The following is a 22,073-nucleotide window of genomic DNA, read 5'->3' on the forward strand; positions in this document are numbered from 1 at the left end:
GGTGTGCTGTGTGTGTGTGTGTGTGTGTGTGTGTGTGGTGTGTGTGTGTGTGTGTGTGTGTGTAGTTTGTGTGTGTGTGTGTGGTGTTTGAGAGTGGGTGCGGCGTATGCGTGCGTTTTAGTGCTGCAGCACAAAGGCGATCCAGAGAATGTTCTGTACAACTGAGCCTCTCAAACAGGAATGTGTTTACCTGATTACATAAACACACACAAAGAGGTAGAAGGTTCTGGAGACTTGCCAGAGCCGCCACTCCCTGCCTGCTCCTCCTGGCTCCTGGCATCGTAAGCGACGTCACCGCAGCTGGAAGGAAGTGAAGCAATCAGCGAAGCGTTTTAACAATATCACAAACTACCTCCTCACTCATCCCATTGACTTCATCAGACCACCACTCCCTCTGCATCTATGTAAAGTGCGGTACTGTCATTCTCGATGAGTCAAACGTGCATCAGGTGTGACGGAATAAATGGCGCATCCGGTACGGTTTAGCACTTTTGTTTTTTTTATGTAGTATTTCCACATTCAGGTCTCATGAAGGATTGTAATGGAATGATATCTAACGAGGGCCAAAATATTTGATAGTTCTCAGATGCATGTTGTTTTTCAATTTCAACTAGTCATCTGGTATTCGTTATAAATCCATGATTCTCTCTTAATCACGAGCGTAGTGTTATTCTAACCACTAAAGGCTGCATCTGAAATGACGCACTTTATTTTTGGTTTCTATTTGTCGTGGCGTACGCAGTAAGTCGTTTTATGTGGTGTAATGTCAGGTCGTTTAGAGCACCGCCTGGGTCTGCCATAAAACTGTAAAATCAGTGAAATCAGTAGGCAAATACAGTGCAATGTTTACCATGGCTTATACACATGCGCACACACACACACACACACACACACTTTTTCTTCAGACTGAATATTACCACTGACATATAAAGAGATTTTTATTTGTTTATTTATTTAATCTTTATCTAACCAGGCCAGTTGACTGCGTCCCAAATAGCACCCTGTTCCCTGTGTGGTGCACCACTTTGGACCAGAGCAGTGCACTGTAAATGGAATAGGGTGCCATTTGGGACGCACCCTTAGGCCAGTGCAGTGGATGATAAGGGTTCATGTCAGGGTGTCCCCTCAGGGACTTGTTAATGAGGACTGGAACGCAAGGGCTTCACCGAGGAACACAGCTGTTCAAGGTCCTATACTCTCTCTCTGATTGGCCCCATCGCTAGCCTGGTCCCAGATCTGTTTGTGCTATATTGCCAGCTCCTATGTTTCCGGCGAGACAATGACCAGATAAATTGGCAAGACAGCACAAACAGATCTGGGACCAGGCTAGCCCATGTCAACTGATCACAAGAGCTAGTAATAACAAACAAGTCAAGTGTACCATGGAAGGAGTAAATAAATAGACTATTGATATTGCTTTGACATTTGTGTTGCCAGTTCCATTATGAAGTTCCATATGGTATTATTTCAAGAGGACAAGCTTTGTTAGAATAATACTCCTTAGTAATGATATGTTTATTTCCTCCATTCTTGGAAATTAAAAGGCCAGTGTACGAGAGCATAGTGTTGTGTTATTAAGGTGTGTCTTATGCTGAGGCTGCCGCTTGAATTCTGGTGCGTGTTCTGACTTTGCTGTCAGGACCAGGCATGTTTAGGAATGTATTCCTAGGAACACTACAACAACAGACAGTAACCAGGTTTCCATCCAACCATTTAATGCGAGTAAAGAACATGTCTGATAAGAAAATGTCATGACAGGCCTGATGTAAACTTTCCAAATGTCGACAAAACAAAATACGCTAGAGAAGGTGGGATCTTTTTGCGGATTTTAGAATCTTCGCAGGACAATCTGTCGCCAATTGGATGGAAACCTAGCTACTGACTTGAATTTGAGGAAGATAAATTCCCTGTTTGTCCCAAAGCTCTTACTCTGACTCCAGGGACACATTTACCAGAATGTAAAGTAGTGTCGCTCTTGCTCAACCACGACCATAGTTTTGTTCGAGCAATTGGTTAGAATGCTGCTTATTGAGTGTGAAGTGTTGTGGTGCAGAGGGTCCCTGGTTCGAGCCCAGGCTTCTCTGTTTGTTCAAATGGTATTTTATTCCACATTTAACTCTGTACTGTACAGTCGTCTATAGTTGATCACTTGTGGTCTTTAGTGTGGGATGGTGCTTGGGAAACCACGCATCTCTCCTCATCTGGATCGAATCACCAAGCTGACAAGGTAAAAATCTGTCGTTCTGCCCCTGAACAAGGCAGTTAACCCACTGTTCCCCGGTAGGCCGTCATTGTAAATAGAATTTGTTCTTAACTGACTTGCCTAGTTAAATAAAGGTTAAATAAAATAAAATGTGCCCCTGATTCACAGTTTCAGTCTCAACAGCCTGTCAGACCAGCTCAAGGGACAGACAGACAAGAAGGAACAGGAAGTCAGTAAGGTGACCTGTTTCCTCCAGACCCACAGTCTCCTCAGTCAGTCTCTACTACTATGTAAAGGATCCTCTTGTCTTCCTCTGCATACCTATCTCTAATACTGCCTCCTTGCCTTGGCTTATCCGAACACGGGTTATGTAAGAGTAGATTACAGCATTATCAGCCTTTTATCTTAGGCGTTTGTTGTCCTGGCTCGCTCAATGGCTCTATTGTTGGTGCTAGAGCCTGTGTGTACATACACGTTATCAGCACTTGGAAGAGCCTGAGACATTTTTTTAATTGTGCCAAGAATGGGAGTTGTATTCCAATATGGCTCCAGTTTTAATTTCCACAAATGTCTTAAAGGTCCTGAAAATAAGCTTTTGAGTGACTAAAATATCACCCATTATATTTTTTTTTGGGGGGGGGGGTATAGAAATCTATAAAACCAAACTTTTTCTCGCATGGCTAACAACCCAATGAATTTTGAAAAGACCAAGCTGAGCGGACGGGAAGTTTATATTCATGAGCTGGCCTTGACTGAGAGCTCTTTGAAACCACCTATGTCAAGAAACTTGGATGCAGAATGCAGTAAAATCATCTCAATCAAATTTGTTGAAACACAAAGCAACTCAAACAACATTGAAATTGCATCAATTATGTATTTTTTTTATACGGTTGAAGTCTGAAGTTACATACACCTTCGCCAAATACATTTAAATATTTCACAATTCCTGACATTTAATCCTAGTAAAAAATCCTGTTTTAGGTCAGTTAGGATCACCACTTTTTTTAAGAATGTGAAATGTCAGAATAATAGTAGAGAGAATTATTATTTCAGCTTTTATTTCTTTCATCACATTCCCAGTGGGTCATACGTTTGCATACACTCAATTAGTATTTGGTAGCTTTGCCTTTCAATTTTTAACTTGGGTCAAACATTTGGGTATAGACTTCCACAAGCTTCCCACAATAAGTTGGGTGAATTTTGGCCCATTCCTCCTGACAGAGCTGGTGTAACTGAGTCAGGTTTGTAGACCTCCTTGCTCGCACACACTATTTCAGTTCTGCCCACACATTTTCTATGAGATTGAGGTCAGGGCTTTGTGATGACCACTCCAATACCTTGACTTTGTTGTCCTTAAGCCATTTTGCCACAAATTTGGATGTAGGCTTGGGGTCATTCTCCATTTGGAAGACCCATTTGCGACCAAGTTTTAACTTCCTGACTGATGTCTTGAGATGTTTCTTCAATATATCCACATAATTTTCCTACCTCATGATGCCATCTATTTTGTTAAGTACACCAGTCATTCCTGCAGCAAAGCACCCCCACAACATGATGCTGCCACCCCCGTGCTTCACGGTTGGGATGGTGTTCTTCGGCTTGCGAGCATCCCCCTTTTTCCTCCAAACATAACGATGGTCATTATGGCCAAACAGTTCTATTTTTGTTTCATCAGATCAGAGGACATTTCTCCAAAAAGTACAATCTTTGGCCCCATGTGCAGTTGCAAACCGTAGTCTGGCTTTTTTATGGCGGTTTTGGAGCAGTGGCTTCTTCTTTGCTGAGCGTCCTTTCAGGTTATGTTGACATAGGACTCGTTTTACTGTGGATATAGATACTTTTGTACCTGTTTCCTCCATAATCTTCACAAGATCCTTTGCTGTTGTTCTGGGATTGATTAGCACTTTTCGCACCAAAGTACGTTCATCTCTAGGAGACAGAACACGTCTCTTTCCTGAGCGGTATGACGGCTGCGTGGGTGTTTATTCTTGCGTACTATTGTTTGTACAGATGAACGTGGTACCTTCAGGCATTTGGAAATTGCTCCCAGGGATGAACCAGACTTGTGGAGTTCTACAATTTTTTACTGAGGTCTTGGCTGATTTCTTTTGATTTTCCCATGATGTCAAGCAAAGAGGCACWRAGTTTGAAGGTAGGCCTTGAAATACATCCACAGGTACACCTCCAACTGACTCAGATTATGTTAATTTGTCTATCAGAAGTTTCTGAAGCCATGACATCATTTTCTGGAATTTTTCAAGCCTGTTTAAAGGCACAGTCAACTTAGTGTATGTAAACTTCTGACCCACTGGAATTGTGATACAGTTAATTATAAGTGAAATAATCTGTCTGTAAACAATTGTTGTTTAGTCGGTTAGGACAAAGTATATGTCCTAACCGACTTGGCAAAACTATAGTTTGTTAACAAGAAATTTGTGGAGTGGTTGAAAACAAGTTTTAATGACTCCAACCTAAGTGTATGTAAACTTCCGACTTCAACTGTATATATACATCTCCCGTTTGTCATGTCTCTTGTGATATGGTTCACAGCTGCACTTACAGATGTGTTAACCTGACAACTGTGTCGGCGTTTTGAATGACCTTTCCCCCCTTTTGTTCCATGCTGGCTGAAGACCTAGCTAGCCAGTAACGAGCTAACACCAGACACAGATGAAAGGGGAAACATGTAAATATCTTTGCCATCGATGAATAGTGTAAACTTTGAATTATATTTGCTGACAGACACACTACAGTCAAATTTTGGCACCAGTAAAATAGCTACCTAGCTCTATAAATCACGCCCCTCCACAAACACACCTTCTCCGATGTTGGTTACAAGGCAGTACTTATTTAAATTAGGTAAGAGAATATCATGTTACCATTGGTTTAATAAAATTTGCGTTAGGGTGATGTCACCCTATTCCGTTAGTAATCCCGCCTCCTGAATCCAAGTGTTTGACATGGAGGAGGGTGTATCTCTCTCCAGCTCCCTGACAGACAGGTTAAGTGTCAGTTACAGAGGGGACCAGTAACTTTATGATCAAACTTCATCAATGTAGAAGCAACAGTAATTTTTCATACTTTTGCCATCATACTTTGATCTGGTTTCATCTAAATATCAACCAATTTCATGAAAAACTAGATTTTGACTGTTCAAGACCTTTAAAAAGTCATTGTTATCTAACTCCAAAACTTGTCGGTTCATGAACTTCAGAAGATGGTCGAGAATGGGAAATTGGACCGATAGCGTTCCTTTAATGTTGCCAATATTCTTAGTTGTGACAGGGAGATGAGTGGAATAGATAATAATCCCCATGAAACGCCTGTTTGTGACGAGTAACTCAAAATATTTCTGCACAGAGTTGACACGGTGCAGAAACTCAAGGCATTTGTTTTAACTAGCCAGAATAGCAGTGGAAAGAGTCTGGGCCAAGATAAATATGGTCGGCCAGCTCAGAGCACACAGCGACTCATGAGTAAGCGCCAGCATCGTAGGGATCAATTTCCCATTCTCGATTCAATCCAGCTCAGCTATTTAATGCTATTGAATGAACCAAAGTATGACTGTGCACAGCACAGCTCACACCTACAAACAAAGAAACAAGCCAACTTAAGCTCTTCTGACACACGTGTGTGAAGAGAGGCAGAAGTGAATCAGAGAGACGGTGTACTTTGTTCTCTTGGGTATGCCAGTGTACATTTTAACAGTGACTATGCATGATGAATATCACTATCCATGTAAGGGTGCTTGGTAGCTAAGATATTCCTGTCTGGATCAAGGCAGCAGTTTTTCCATGTTCATTGTGAAATTCAAGTACGATCACTTTTCACCCAGGTGTTGTCTTCTACTTTCCTGGATGATTTCTAATCATCTTCTCCCCCCCAGTATGCCAGGGCATCACTAACCGGTTCAGCCTTCTGGGGTCAAAAGAGGGCCACTACTTGAACATGGTAAAGACCTACAGCAATTGTACCATTGTCCTGGAGAACCTGGAGGTCACACACATGGAAGACCACCATGATCTGTCTTTCCTCAGGGTAAGATAAAAGGAACGTTAGCCTGGTCCCAGATCTGTTTGCGCTGTCTTGTCAGCTCCTATGAACAACGACCATAGGAGATGTCAAGATGGCACAAACAGTTCTGGGATCAGGCTACAGGTAAGGAACCCCTTTGTTTGGAGAAAGCATTGGAGAAAGCATTACTGGATGAAAACATCACAGCTGCAACAACAAAAAATGTCTCACAAGCTTGTTTTAACCTACGGTCATGGTCCAAAGCTATTTCAACGGGTAAGCTGTCCAAAACACCTCAATAGAGCCTTATAGCTTCAGTTGAGATAGTCTCTTAGGTTGCGCTCATACTTGTGACTAGGTTCAGTGGGTTACCGGTGGTAACCTGTGAACCTTGTCTAGCTATGAGGTTATAGACAGGTGAAGACCAGTAGGACCTGAGCTGGAGCCTCTAGGTCTGAAGTTGTTCACCCCTGGCATAGTGTGTGAAGACAAGGCCTAACCCAAATGTTTCCTTGTTTGTCCACAGTCCATTCAGGAGGTGGGTGGCTATGTTCTGATCGCCCTCAACACAGCCAACAGGATTCCCCTGGACAACCTGCGCATCATCCGAGGCCACACTCTCTACAACGATGGCTTTGCCCTGGCTGTGTTGATGAACCATAACAAGTCAATGGGAGCAGGCACCACCGAGCTGTCTCTGACCAGCCTCACAGGTCAGTCTCTAGGCCTGTCCCTGCTCTGTCCAGGCAGTCTCTGTACCCAGCCGCATAATGAGTGTTAGGGTTGTGATTGAGGCTATGGTTAGGTTTGAACCAGGATGTGAACATGAAGCCTGGGTTAGGGTATGAACCAGGATGTGGACACGAAGCTAGGGTTAGGGTTGAGGCTAGGGTTAGGGTTGAACCAGGATGTAGACATGGAGCTAGGGTTAGGGTTGAGGCTAGGGTTAGGGTTGAACCAGGATGTGGACATGGAGCTAGGGTTAGGGTTGAGGCTAGGGTTAGGGTTGAACCAGGATGTGGACATGAAGCTAGGGTTAGGGTTGAGGCTAGGGTTAAGGTTGAACCAGGATGTGGACATGGAGCTAGGGTTAGGGTTGAGGCTAGGGTTAAGGTTGAACCAGGATGTGGACATGAAGCTAGGGTTAGGGTTGCTTTTGGAGCTGGAGCTAGGTTATCTACACCGTTTTATTACATTGATTAATTCACATCAACATTCAACATCCATCTGAAAATAAACGCATCTCTCTCCATTTTCCAGAGATCCTGAAAGGAGGAGTGAAGTTCTCAGGCAACCAGCTGTGTAACGTGGAGACCATCCAGTGGTTGGACATCGTGGACATTGACAGCAAACCCAACATGCAGTTACCTGAACCCAACAGAAATCGTCTCTGTAAGGAGCTCCTGTTACAGCACATTAAACAATGCGTCACATAAATGCACCTACCATAATCCCATTCAATGTTTTATGTTCTTATACACCCTTGAGGCTAGATTTGTTCATGTTGTTAGATATTAACAGGAAGCTGCTTCACCCAGCGCAGCCAACAGTTTAGTCATGTTTAACTTTCAACTAATCAAATACTCCAACTTTGCTTTATTGAACATTAAAATACTGAAGTACACTATAAAGTATTAAAGTACACTGAAGTTGCAGAGTTCTTGAACTATTATTTTGATATATTTTCTGTAGGTAAAAAATGTGATCCTGGATGCTTCAATGGTTCATGTTGGGCGCCCGGCCCAGAACACTGCCAGACATGTAAGTCTGTAAACCATACTCTAATATTGTTGAAAGGTATACCGTAAGACAAAACAAGGGCTTAGTTGTATGATATCATAACTGGCACTTGCACATTACTGATGCTGTTTTCCTTCCTTCTAGTGACGAAGCTGAACTGTGCCCAGCAGTGCTCTAAGAGGTGTAAGGGTCCGTCTCCCATCGACTGCTGCAACGAACACTGTGCTGCAGGCTGCACTGGACCCAGACCTACAGACTGTCTGGTGAGACCCTAACCATAACCCTAACCCACCTTCACACTGCACTGGACCCAGACCTACAGACTGTCTGGTGAGAGACTCTAACCATAACCCTAACCCATCTTCACACTGTATCTGACCCAGACCTACAGACTGTCTGGTGAGAGACAGACCGACTGACAGACACGCCACTTTCACACGCTACTGTCAAGTGACCTGACCTTGGAAGAGAGAGACAGATTCCACCTTCACATTGTACTGGTGGCATAGGGTGGGACAGGAGTGACCATGAACGATTCTGTGCTTTAGTTAGGCTTTAAGTAGGGTCCAGAGTTCCTCCTGGTCAGGTCACGTGGTCTGAAAAAACCCTGGCTAGTCATAGGTCAAGAATGGCATCTCTCACATATACTAGGCCGTCTTTGTAAATAAGAATTTGTTCTTAACTGACTTGCCTAGTTAAATAAAGGTTAAATAAATAAAATATTTTTTTATTTTGTAGTTATTTCTTCACCCAATAAATGTGTTAGGAAACAGACACACATTGCATTTCACATTTCACACATCATTATTTCTGTCTTATGATGCTCCCTTTTGTCTTATTGGCTGGTGACCAACATACTTTACACCAGTAACACTGTTTTCTATCCACTTTATGATTAAAACCACATTGTATTGCACATTGTATCCGGTGACCCTTTCTATCACTGATTAAACCCTGCTTTTTGACAGTGCCTTGAGAATCAGGCTTAGTCCCCGGCTGGGAAGCTAAGCCGGCGTCACCTATTCCTCTCTGGCTAAGCTGAGCCGTGAAATAGCAATGCAGTATTATAATCTGTGCATACGGGTCTGTTATGGTMCTATTGCTCTGTCAATGATGGCTGGGCCGTATTTATTAGGACATGTAACATTTTCAAACATTTTTCAACGGAAAGTGAAAACAAGCGTTTCTTATTGGACAGGTTCAGGTAGTCCATTTCCTGTTTGTCTGTTGTCTTTGGTTTGTTGCTTAATGAACATAGCCCTCTTTGGTGCCGTAGGCCTGCCGGGACTTTCAGGATGACGGGACGTGTAAAGACTCGTGTCCGCGCCTCCTGCTCTATGACCGCAACCTTCACCAACTAGTCAACAACCCAGACGGGAAGTACAACTTCGGGGCCACCTGCGTCAAGACCTGCCCTCGTAAGAAACCCCCCATGTCCCATCCATGTCCCCTTATGACCTCTTCTATGAGGCTACTGTATATGATAAAGGATATAAGGATTCATTAGAAGCTTTGTACACAGAGAGGGGGCTTCAACCGAGACTACAGAGAACACATATGAGTCTTTATTGACATTCAGTGATGTGTAACGTTCAGATATGGTATGCTGGTGTGCTGAACGAGGAGCCAGGTGATCCCTCTAGGCCAGTGTTTCCCAACTCCAGTCCACCAGTACCCCCARCAGCACACATGGTTGTTGTAGCCCCGGTTCAACTCATTGAGGACTTGATTATTAGTTGACAAGTAGAATCAGCTGAGTTTGTCCGGGGCCACAACACAAATGTGTGCTGTTGGGGGGGAGTCAAGGACTGTAGTTGGAAAACGCTGGCCTATAGGCCGGTGTATTACTCTAAGTCAGTCAGTCTGTGCCAGTCTCTCTGAGTTGAATCAGAAACTGCATAAACGAGGGGGAAAAAGGATTTAGGTTCAGGGAGTGCTAATACTACAGCTGCCTCCACTTTCTCCAGGCTCTTAGAATCAGCTCTCAGAAACTGGCATGCATACAATACTGTCCTATWCAGTACACAACGCATTACATAGATTTGTTATATATTCTATTTTTCTCCCCTCAGATAACTATGTGGTGACAGACCATGGAGCGTGCGTTCGGACGTGCAGTGGTGGCACGTACGAAGTGGATGAGGGAGGGGTCAGGAAGTGCAAGAAGTGTGATGGACTGTGCCCCAAAGGTACAGTTGATACTGCCACAACGTCTAACGTTACTTTACATCCTCATGGCAGGGGATGATGACACTGCCTGAATGTGCCTCTCTGTAACATGGAAAGTTCACCCCAGAGTGTTATTCCGCAAAGATGCACTGCAGGGTTGTGTTCAATACAATTTTATTTCCAATAGAGGATTTTCAAATTCTTGAWTTGGAATTTAATTTTACTTATTGAAAACAAATGTATTTTACCCTGCTGTACTGCGTTCGTTTTCTGGCTTGTGATTTCTCAAACATTTTAGTGTGGCAAAGAAATTAGAAGCCACGTTTGTTTTTATTAACATATTACTAATTTTCACAGTTTGCAATGGACTTGGAATGGGGAAACTTGACAAAATTCTGTCAATCAACGCCACCAACATTGACACGTTCAAAAACTGCACCAAAATCAATGGGAACATTGCTATTATCTACACGTCTATCCATGGGTAAGTGTTAAGAACATATAGAATTAAGACCTGACTCGTTTTTTACACCACACATAATGTGTTGTATTTGTATTTGTGAATATGGCAGATACATTTCACAGTTCTTGCTATTCCCAGGGACCCATTTACCAAAGCACCAAAGATGGATCCTGCCAAGCTAGACGTTTTCAAGACGGTCAGAGAAATCACTGGTAAGAGGCAGTGCAGACTAGTCTATTAACTATACTAAAAGGTTATCAAAAGAGGCATGCTGTTGATTATTTTACGTTCAAATGTATTTGAATTGTCTTTTTTTTTTTYGTTCTAAAAAAACAAACATCCAGGCTATCTGCTGATTCAGAACTGGCCAGAGAACATGACATCCCTCAGTCCCTTTGAAAACCTGGAGATTATTCGAGGACGGACCAAACAGTAAGATCACTGTTCAGTCTCCGCATCTATTATAGAGTGGCAGTAGTGAGCTGGTCAAGCCCTTAATAGCCACCTGGAACGTCTAAAAAAATGAAGTGTCTCCCTCTCACTCCCCTCTCCTCTCTCTCCCTCCTCAAGTGGTACGGTGAGCTTGGCCATAACCCAGTTAACCATCACCCACCTGGGTCTTCGCTCGCTGAAGGAGATCAGCGATGGAGACGTGGTCATCACCAAGAACTCCAACCTCTGCTACACCAAGAAACGCCACTGGAAGCAGCTGTTCAAGTCCGACAGGCAGACCATACAGCTGGAGAGCAATGCCCACGCAGACGCATGCGGTAAATCATAAAGTCATTCTTTTGTGATGGACATCTTTATTGGTGTGTGTGGTCACATGACACCCCCCAAAAAAGGAACAGCAGCAAACAGAGCAGTCGCAACAAACACCAACAGTCAACACCATAATGTCACATAAACAACTCGAGCCCATAATAAAAGGGTGATAACATGATGTTCTGTGTTTACTAAAACAAAGGTCACATCGAGGTATGTGGCTCGGAGATTAATATTGGCCCATCTCTATTGTTGTGGCCATAAAACTGTGAAAGTGTGGGAGAACTAGGAAATGAACGCTAGCTTGTTGCTTGTACAGGGTTGTGTGAAAAGTGAAAATAATATTTTGAATACTATATATACTTTATGTATTGGTTAAAATAAAGATTTTGTGTTGATATCTATGTGTTTGTACATGTGTGTTTGCAGGGCTGCAGAACAACACATGTGACACAATGTGTACCAGATATGGCTGCTGGGGACCTGGACCCACCATGTGTTTCGCCTGTCAGGACTACAGCCGAACAGGAAGCTGTGTAGACTCCTGTAACCTACTAGAGGGGTGAGGGAGGATCCCTTGTCTGTTCCCCATTTATACAATTAAAGGGACCTGATTCTGCAAAGCTGAAGCAGTGAAGAAGAGTGAAATTAACTTTTTGTACACTTGGCAAAGAAAACTATTGGCAACGCAAGCTATCAATTTAACATGGGTATTTTTGCATGGAATGAAATAGTAAAATCAGACAGAAGACTTGCCGTCAGCAGTACATGTAAGAAGTTCTTAAGGCAGTAAGGCGGCAATTAACCCAATTCATGAGAAGACAGTCCTCTCAGCTGGAATGGGAGCACTTAACTCCTAGATATTTAACTTCGGGAGTCTCCTCTGTCAAACATTGAGCGTCACCTTGCTTACAGTGGAACTCTTGCTATGAGGAAAGGGATCAATGCAACCATCTGCAAATGGAACCACTTAAAATCCAATGTTGAACGAGTAGAAAGCGTAGCCTGGTCCCAGATCTGTTTGTGCTGTCTTAGCAACTCCTATGGGACAATGACAATAAAGGTTGGCAAGACAGCGCAAACAGATCTGGGACTAGGGTAGTGGAAATATGCTACATGCTGACGTTTTATCCTCATTCTGCAGGGAGCCACGTGAGACTGAAGTGAATAAGACGTGTGTGGAATGTCACCCTGAGTGTCTGCTCCTCAATGGAACCCAGACCTGCACTGGACCAGTATGTGTGTCTCTTATATTTATTCTATGTCTAAGTATTTGTCTCTATATTATAAACTGGGTGGTTCGAGCCGTGAATGCTGATTGGCTGAAAGCCGCGGTATATCAGGTATACCACGGGTATAACCCCCCAATTTTTTTTTACTGCTCTAATTACATTGGTAGCTAGTATATAATAGCAATATGGCACCTCGGGGTTGTGGTATGTGGACACCTGCTTGTCGAAACATCTCATTCCAAAATAATGGGCATCAATATGGAGTTGGTCCCCCCTTTTGCTGCTATAACAGTCTCCATCCACTCTTCTGGGAAGGCTTTCCACTAGATGTTGGAACATTGCTGCAGGGACTTGCTTCCATTCAGCCACAAGAGCATTAGTGAGGTCGGGCACGCAGTTGGCCTTCCAATTCATCCCAAAGATGTTTGATGGGATTGAGGTCAGGGCTCTGTGCAGGCCAGTCAAGTTCTTCCACACCAATCTCGACAAACCATTTCTATATGGACCTCGCTTTGTGCCAGGGGGCATTGTCATACTAAAACAGGAAAGGGCCTTCCCCAAACTGTTGCCACAAAGTTGGAAGCACAGAATCATTTAGAATGTCATTGTATGTTGTAGCGTTAAGATTTCCTTTCACTGGAACTACAGGGCCTAGCCCGAACCATGAGAAACAGCCCCAGACCATGGTCAACTGTAAGTGCTGTTATTTTGAAGAGGAATAGTCAACTGTAAGTGCTGTTATTTTGAAGTGGAAATGTCTAGGAGCAACAACGGCTCAGCCGCGAAGTGGTAGGCCACACAAGCTCACAGAACGAGACCACCGAGTGTTGCAACCGAGGACAGACAATTTTATGCGCTATGCGCTTATGCACTCAGTGGTCCCGTTCTGTGAGCTTGTGTGGCCTACCACTTCGCGGCTGAGCCGTTGTTGCTCCTAGACATTTCCATTTCAAAATAACATCACTTACAGTTGACCAGGGAAGCTCGGCTAATGGCTGTATCCAGGCACTCCGCGTTGCGTCGTGCTTAAGAACAGCCCTTAGCCGTGGTATATTGACCATATAGGGGCGGCAGATAGCCTGGCGGGGGAGGAGCGTTGGGCCAGTAACCGAAAAGTTGTTGGATCGAATCCCAGAGCTGACAAGGTTCTGCTCCTGAGCAAGTTAGTTAACGTACTGTTCCCCGGGCGCTGATGATGGTGATGTCGATTAAGGCAGCCCTCGGGACCTCTCTGATTCAGAGGGGTTGGGTTAAATGCGGAACACACATTTCAGTTGAATGCATTCAATTGCAAAACTGACTAGGTATCCCCTTTTCCTACCACACCCCCCCCCCCGTGCTTTATTGCTTAATATACTATGTGTCTCTCCATGCCATGTCCCAGCACAGTAAGCACACTGTATTTCTCTAGCATGCTATTATTATACAATAGTTGTGTCTGTTAAATATAGTATGTCTCTTCACAGTTGTTTCTTTTAGATGTGTATGTAATACAAGGTCTTGCTATCCTCTTCTCTCTCTTTCAGGGCCAAGAGCAGTGTACCCAGTGCGCTAACTTCAAAGACGGCAACAACTGTGTCCTGGGGTGCCCTAGAGGGGTGCCAGGGGTGGCAGGGGGCAAGAACACCTTCATCTGGAAATATGCAGATAAGATGAAGGTGTGCCAGCTGTGCCACCAGAACTGTACCCAGGGGTAAGTGAAGGAATCTGTCACAACTGCATAAATACCGTAATACACAAATACAGACACATGCATCCCATTTGAATTTAAAAAATGAAATGTCTCAGTAAAAAAATAGATGTAGAGGTGTTGGAACGGACACGTGTTCATACGTCCTTTATGTGTTTACAGATGCACCGGTCCTGGTCTGAAAGGCTGTCAGTCTATAGGGTAAGCAATTGACTCTTATCATGAACAGTAACTTACAATGGTACTGTTCAAATTGTACTCAAACTTAGAAACACTAAGTTCACTAAGCTAATGGACATTTATCATTTGTATGTCGTTTTTTTTCTTCTCTGCGTTGTTTGGTTACCACCACCTGTCTCCCATGCAGTAACTCTGGCCTATCAGTGATCGCGGCTGGTGTGGTGGGTGGGCTGCTTGCCTTCCTCATCATGGGCCTGTCTGTCTTCGTGTTACTGCGGCGACGCCACATCAAGAGGAAGAGAACCCTGCGAAGACTACTCCAGGAGAGAGAGGTGAGAGGCAGACACTGAACCACTGAGCTTTAAGGGCTTTCTACGGATGGAATGTAGTCATCGTTGATAGTGCATCAAAGTGAACAGAAAGTCAACCGTCCTTATCCACATCTATTGCTATTCTACAGTTAGTTGAACCGTTGACCCCCAGTGGTGAGGCGCCCAACCAGGCTCTGCTCCGCATTCTCAAAGAGACAGAGTTTAAGAAGATCAAAGTGTTGGGATCAGGGGCCTTCGGCACTGTCTACAAGGTAAATACAAGATCTAACTTTTTCTAGATTCCGTTCAGAGAACTCCAGTGTCTTGGATTGTACTGTAGTGAAGGAGCTTATGGGAATGTGTGTTACGACTGCGTATAAACCAACACCCTTTAACCACATCTACGTCTGTTGTCAATTTTGCAATTAACAGCCACATATTTAACGTACCACATCCTGCATCATAATCCAATCTACAGTAACTACCAGTTAGTTTGCCCTTCCCACGTTCCACTGTAACGAACCAAACCTTTAAGAAATTATTAAAGTACACTCATTTTTCGTATGATTATTTAGTGCCTGGAATTTTTCCTGACCTCTTGACATGACCATGAAAACATCTGTACTGTGTGTGTGTGTGTGTGTGTGTGTGTGTGTGGGTGTGTGTGTGGGTGTGGGTGTGGTGCAGGGTCTGTGGGTCCCTGAAGGAGAGGATGTGAAGATCTCTGTGGCCATCAAGGTTTTAAGAGAGGCCACATCACCTAAAGCCAACAGGGAGATCTTGGACGTGAGTTATATCACTCTATATCACTTCACTCTTAGACAAGGCTGGTAGAAACACAATCCAGAAATGTTTCGGCCCTCAAGGACCAGGATTGATCCCTGCTTAAAGATGTTTGTTCATGGGAGTTCGAACTGGTATCTTCCAAATATAAAGACATTCTATATCTGATTTACAGTATAATCTAAGTTAGTGCTATTAGGCACAGTATGGTATCATACATTCATTGATGGTTACCCATACCACACTGTACAAGCACTTTCAAACGAAACATTCGTTGGCAAATTYGTTTTTTGACCTAATTTAGCGGCATAATATGTTATTGAGTAGCCTATACAGCCACTCWTGCATGTCACTGGACACTAATTCCAAGCACATGCTCTTCAATTCAGGAAGAAGCTGAAATAATGACAACATTTAGTTAGAAAATGGGAAATGGAGTCAGGTTTCTAGAAGTCATTTTCTCAGTGGGAGCGTAGGAAATTAGATTAACTCATTGAGAAGGTTTGGACCAGGGTTGGGGCGTGGGAGGAGGATACTAATTCAAGGTTAAGRTTTTCTGGAATGAAATCTAACGTCTTTTCCAGTAACTGCAGTTTTAAAAAACACAATCCAGACCTTGGTTCATAAAGTATTCGGAAATACTTTGGCTGGCTGGCTTCACTTGATTGAGCTTTCCTGAYGCAATGGAAGCAATAGAATAGTCCAAATTCATGCCCCACCGATCTAGCACTCCAGGCAGGCTCAATCAAACGCCCTAAGTATTTGAAAGATATCAAATATGATTTGAGCCCAGGTCTGGCACGGTTCTGTGAATATTCAGTTTCAGGATTTAGAGTGCATGGACAGCTGATGTTTTTGCAGTGATGTTTCTCTTGACCTCTTACCACGAAGGTCAAGAGCTTTCTTAAAGAAAAGGTCTTGCACGTTTACGTATCTSCCTCGTAAGCGTACATTGTCTTCAAGCTGTCAGTTGTTGAAATGGTTCATGTTTAGATATCATTATTGAGTTTTACGAGCGCACACTAGAATGATGCCAGCATCCCTAGCCCTAAAGGCTGTATACTGTACTGCCCTGGAATAAATGTTGGTACTATATCTAACCGACTATAGGAGGCCTATGTGATGGCCAGCGTGGACAACCCCCATGTGTGTCGTCTGCTGGGCATCTGCCTGACCTCCACAGTGCAGCTGGTCACCCAGCTCATGCCCTACGGCTGTCTGCTGGACTACGTCAAGGAGAACAAGGACAACATCGGATCCCAGTACCTCCTCAACTGGTGTGTGCAGATCGCCAAGGTAAGACTATGGTGCATTTAAGAGACCTGGCAGTATGTGTTCATTCAATGTAGTGAATTTCCAAGACGCTGTTGTTTTTCCAACTAACCAAAAGAAAAGTGTGTTTGTGAAAATTCCTATTCTTTTTTTTACTCTTGTTACGGCTACATTTGGAATTTCAAACCACAAAATGCTGGGTGCACTTCCTGTCCTGAAGTCGTCTGTCATGCTCTGCAGCATAATTATACAGATCTGGTGTCAGTCTGTGTTTGATTTAGAAAACTTGTTGCTGTCTTGTCACACAACGATCATGACGGGGTTAGGCATAAATGGCGAAACTGGAACGTGGCACCCAGACTATGATAAGGCTCTGACCTCTTTCCTAACCATGTGACTTGACCAAAACTCTGGCCCTTTAAGACTACCCATGAGTCACAGTGTAGTGTATTAAAATCTAATCAAACAGTGAGTCAGTGGAAAGTCCGGAATGGCCATATATGTCCATACACTCCTATAGACACCTACAGTTCAACGTTCACTTGACATCTTGTTGACCTTTTTAAAACAATAATACAATGAGTCACTAAAAAGTGCTGTAGCCCTATCTCTCTGTTTGAATACAGTTAGAATGCTTAAAACAGGGCCCATGTATGGCCATAGACTCACTCATTCGCTTCTACCTCCTCATTTGACCTTTGACCTGTGGTTGGCCACAGGGGATGAGCTACCTGGAGGAGCGTCACCTGGTGCACCGGGACCTGGCAGCGAGGAACGTCCTGGTGAAGACCCCTCAGCACGTCAAGATCACGGACTTTGGCCTGGCCAAACTCCTCAACGCTGACGAGAAGGAGTACCACGCAGACGGAGGAAAGGTCTGCTCCTCATTCCCCTCATTACTGATTAAATTGAATTACTGTGAAGAAATGTAACACAAGGAACACATTTTTGGTCAAATAAATATAATATTATGGTCCCATTTATTTATTTATTTTCTGTATGATGGTGATTTATGTTACTATTTCCATCCCGACCTAATATAGTCTATTGATAACACAGTTGCTATACTTTACCGACATACCTAATGTTGTATTGGTCATCTGGAAGAACTACCTCAGTTTGGTCTTGTGAACCCTAACTCATAAGAGCCCTCTCTCTGCAGGTACCAATCAAATGGATGGCACTGGAGTCCATCCTCCACAGGAAATACACACATCAGAGTGATGTTTGGAGCTATGGTCAGGAACCCACATACCCACACTATTTAATAGGATTAATACCACAGTGCTTGTGTAAATCCAGATACATAAATATTGTTTCTGGATCATGTACTTAATCAGAACTGTTCAAATCAGATCCAGATAGGAGTATTGGGGTTTTGAGTATCTGGAAGATTAGAGAAACGGGTATCTGGTATCGCTGATCTAACTTTACACCGGCAGGTCCTGGAGTTCCGATGTCTTAGAATGTTGAAACCTCCCACCTCAAAGCAATGTCCCTAACACACACCACCCCTGGTTTGGACACACAGTTTGGACACATGCACACACACACACTCCGCTCTGTGGGCCGGTCTCCAGATCCGGTTCTCTGAAGTTGTGTCTTCTACTCTACAAGGCAAAGACATCAGCAGGCCCTGGCAGCACCACCCGCCAGCCCTCCTAAGCCCCTCTTTCTATCCTCCGCTCCTTTTTCTGGTCCTCCTCTTCTCTTTCAAACTGATCCAACACCAACGGAACCTGCCAACTCCCACTCCTAAGGACACATCCAACTTACTGATGTTGACTCTGTGGGGTTTTAGAAAGTAACTTGACATTGTTGGTATCTGCCTATCAGCTTTTCTGGAATGAAAACAAAGTAATGTTCCCTAGTTATTTAACTTTAACTGAGATTGTTCCTATGCCACTATAAGTAGCCCTTTACACTCGTACCTCTATACGGGTTGAAAATGGCAGGTTTGTGCACTGACAAGCGCATAAATTGGAATGCAGTGGGTGTACAGTAACGTGCTATAAATGACGGCGTTTTTGGATTGCGTAAACAACAACAGTAATTGTGTGAAGGCGGGGATGCAGGGTTGTGTTCCAAACCAAACAACTACAAGTGTGCTTGTTCTAGTTCCTCAACGGCACATCTAGGAGAGCTCAAAAAGAGCACCTTACATTTGAAGACTCTTCTTTGAGTCATGAAAGTGTATTTATATGACTTAGGAACTGTGTACACTTTGGAGAGGAGTGTGGCCACTTGGAGACACCAGTTAGTCCTCTCAGTCAAACCCTTGTCAATTTTCTGTTTTATGTTGCACCTACCCCATATTTTCCAGGAATATTCTTATCATGTTACTGAATGTATCCAGAATATTTTCTGATTTTGTTATCAACAAATGCAGCGAAAAGTACAGTAAATGTAAAATGCACATAAAATCAACAGTGAAATGTTTGGATTCAGTCTTGTGTCAGGTGAACTGTTGTGTCCTCACCTTTGGTCTAATAATTGTCCCATTATCTCCAAGCTGTTCCCTTTCATTTGCTACCACGGTTATGCATATGCTTTTCATATTTCTTCTGTAAGAAACATTTCAGTTTAGCCCTATCCAAACAGGCCAATTCCCACAAGTGAAAACGTTTTTTTTTTGTGACAGTAATGAACGTTTTTAACTGAGATTAGGTCATTGATTGTGCCTCTGATCTATTTCACTGTACCTCTGTTTAGGTGTGACCGTGTGGGAGCTGATGACATTTGGGACCAAGCCCTATGACGGCATCCCAGCCAATGAGATAGCAGGGGTGCTGGAGAAAGGGGAGCGGCTGCCCCAGCCTCCCATCTGCACCATAGACGTCTACATGATTATGGTCAAATGTTGGATGATCGACGCAGASAGCAGGCCTCGTTTCCGGGAGCTGATAGCTGAGTTTTCCAAGATGGCGCGGGATCCCCCACGTTATCTTGTCATCCAGGTGAGCGGTGTAACTCATTGTCATGAATTACTGTGGGGTCACAGACCACACAAACCGATTAAACTCACTCAGCCACTGTAAGTTTAGTGAACAAACACGTACCTACTCTATAATTCTTTCGGACTGGTCTTTGGGTGCTGATGTGTGTGTCTCTTCCAGGGTGACGACCGAATGCACCTCCCAAGTCCCACAGACACCAAGTTCTACCAGAGCCTAATCAGTGGAGAGGACATGGAGGACGCTGTGGACGCAGACGAGTACCTGGTACCTCAGCACAGCTTCTTCTCCAGCCCCAGTACCTCCCGTACCCAGCTCCTACACTCTATGGTAAAATAACACATCCACTAGGCTAGCCATAATCTACTGCTTTGTAATCTCGTCCACTAGCCGGCTCTGTCTGTCGAACCGTCTGGTTTCACAGTGCCTCAGAACGGGACTTGACTGGAAGTCTATGGAAGGAGCGGACGAAGCAACTGACGGTTTTAATTGGCTGATCTCTCATCCAATCACCATCTAGCATAACCCTCAGAACCTCCCCACTACATTGTGGACTTCAAAGCGTGAGCAGCACAAGTGATTTAAACAAGGTTTAAGTGAGTTGGGATAGTTTTCACATAGAAACTGTATATGCCCGAACTCAGAATCAGTTGGGATAGAATATGGTCTATGGACCATAGATAATATAGAATATGGATAGAATATGGTCAATGGGATAGAACATTTATTTCGATTGGCGATTTTCGCCATTTTTCAAAGTCCCATCTAATTCACCACACCCCTTTCAAGTTGTTACCAGGCTCTATGCACCAGCAATTTGAGCCTGGGGACGAGGCTCAAATTGACAGAGAGATACTATTTCTCAGGAATAGTCTACTCCTAGACTAAAAAGCATGTTCAATGGGGATTTGTCCAGGAAAAGGCTGAATCTATATCCAGGAAACTAGCCCAAAGAAAAGGTTTCCAACATCCAGCAGCCACTGGCTCTCTTCCTCTACACTCATTTCTAACACAGATAAGAGTTTTTTTTTGTCTATTAAAGAAACTGGATTAAATGCATCATTGCAGTGAATCAAAGAAAAGGAATTCCATCTAACTCTTTATGCTCACAGCTCTTGTCTGTTGTTTTACAAAGAAGGGGTCTGCAGAATTTTGGTATCCAYCTCCACTGAGTTCACATTTTGGCAGGGTGAAATTGACGTTTATTGGGCAATTTAGACTACTGGAGGGAATTTAGGTTTCCCTACTACACCTTGTATTAGAACCAACAACCTTGTGGTCAATTGTTTCCGCAAATGCTAGAACAATCTCTTTATTTATTTATTGATCCTGTATTTAACAAGATTAAATCAGGTCAGGTCATGTTGATAGTACGTATCCCAGTTCAAGTTCTTAGTTAGCCCCTTTTGCAATCGTAGTGAAATTGAATCTTGGTTTATGTTGGCCGGGGAGGAAAGAGTAAATTGAATTTACGTGGGCGTTTATACCGTGTCATACCTGGCTTGAACAAGACAGGCCTCAATSGCCCACTTCCTGTTCCTGTTAAATTGTCATCAGGGGGACTCTTCTTCTTCCCCTGTCCTTGTTCTGACCCCCTACTCCCCCACTACTCCCTCACCCCCGCTTCCTCCCATGTGCCCCTTGATTGATTGCATTTGAGATTATGAGAAATCCTCTCTCTCTCTCTCCTCCTCTGTTCTCTTCAGACTCAACTCCAAGAGGTCCAGTGTTGGCTATCCGGGCTGTATGCCTGCCACAGAAAGCCGGCTGGTTACTCCATAAGCTTTCAATTTTGATTACCTTCGCAGGCAGGCAGCACTACTTGTTAAATATTTTTCTGCCAGAATACAAGTGGAGGAACCTGCTTATATAATAGAAGCGTTTGGGTACACTATACAGCCTTTTATGGACTTGGACCGTAGTCTTTGGCAGATGGTTCCCTGCTTAACTTGTTTTAATTTCCTCTTATTCAGCCTCTCGATAACAATTACATTTGGATGAGCTGTTTTGTCACTCTTTTTATTCACTGTGGTCGCTTTTATTTCACCTTCTTCTTCATACACAGTAATGAAATTAAAAGGTTTTGACCTTTTGAAACATTACTGTAAAGAATTCAACCAACAACAACTTAGTAGAAGTAGGCCTACAGAAATGTGGATATTTATTTGTGTTTTTGTGGTGTTTTATCATATGTGTTGGAATGTAATTTTTGACTCGGGTGTAAATCTGTGTTTCAGAGCCAAAACAGCACATTGAACAGCAGCATTGGATTGTGCCACAGCAGAAATGGGGTAAGA

General features: G+C 43.5%; 1 protein-coding gene across 1 annotated transcript in view; it reads left to right on the top strand.

The window, feature by feature from the left end:
- LOC111979429 (epidermal growth factor receptor) overlaps nucleotides 1-22,073 on the top strand; it is a 52,858-nt gene that overhangs the window by 28,509 nt on the left and 2,276 nt on the right. Inside the window, exons 2-25 of the mRNA XM_024009963.1 lie at nucleotides 6,090-6,241; nucleotides 6,744-6,930; nucleotides 7,478-7,609; nucleotides 7,910-7,978; nucleotides 8,102-8,220; nucleotides 9,234-9,375; nucleotides 10,030-10,146; nucleotides 10,484-10,610; nucleotides 10,728-10,801; nucleotides 10,934-11,021; nucleotides 11,160-11,359; nucleotides 11,784-11,916; nucleotides 12,499-12,589; nucleotides 14,113-14,279; nucleotides 14,439-14,477; nucleotides 14,644-14,788; nucleotides 14,917-15,039; nucleotides 15,455-15,553; nucleotides 16,661-16,846; nucleotides 17,542-17,697; nucleotides 17,985-18,060; nucleotides 19,535-19,779; nucleotides 19,939-20,106; nucleotides 22,014-22,067. Of these exons, the coding sequence (XP_023865731.1) occupies nucleotides 6,090-6,241; nucleotides 6,744-6,930; nucleotides 7,478-7,609; nucleotides 7,910-7,978; nucleotides 8,102-8,220; nucleotides 9,234-9,375; nucleotides 10,030-10,146; nucleotides 10,484-10,610; nucleotides 10,728-10,801; nucleotides 10,934-11,021; nucleotides 11,160-11,359; nucleotides 11,784-11,916; nucleotides 12,499-12,589; nucleotides 14,113-14,279; nucleotides 14,439-14,477; nucleotides 14,644-14,788; nucleotides 14,917-15,039; nucleotides 15,455-15,553; nucleotides 16,661-16,846; nucleotides 17,542-17,697; nucleotides 17,985-18,060; nucleotides 19,535-19,779; nucleotides 19,939-20,106; nucleotides 22,014-22,067 (3,089 nt within the window). The remainder of the gene's footprint in view (nucleotides 1-6,089; nucleotides 6,242-6,743; nucleotides 6,931-7,477; nucleotides 7,610-7,909; nucleotides 7,979-8,101; nucleotides 8,221-9,233; nucleotides 9,376-10,029; nucleotides 10,147-10,483; nucleotides 10,611-10,727; nucleotides 10,802-10,933; nucleotides 11,022-11,159; nucleotides 11,360-11,783; nucleotides 11,917-12,498; nucleotides 12,590-14,112; nucleotides 14,280-14,438; nucleotides 14,478-14,643; nucleotides 14,789-14,916; nucleotides 15,040-15,454; nucleotides 15,554-16,660; nucleotides 16,847-17,541; nucleotides 17,698-17,984; nucleotides 18,061-19,534; nucleotides 19,780-19,938; nucleotides 20,107-22,013; nucleotides 22,068-22,073) is intronic.

Source organism: Salvelinus sp. IW2-2015, linkage group LG19 (assembly GCF_002910315.2).
Source record: "Salvelinus sp. IW2-2015 linkage group LG19, ASM291031v2, whole genome shotgun sequence".
Lineage (NCBI taxonomy): Eukaryota > Metazoa > Chordata > Actinopteri > Salmoniformes > Salmonidae > Salvelinus > Salvelinus sp. IW2-2015.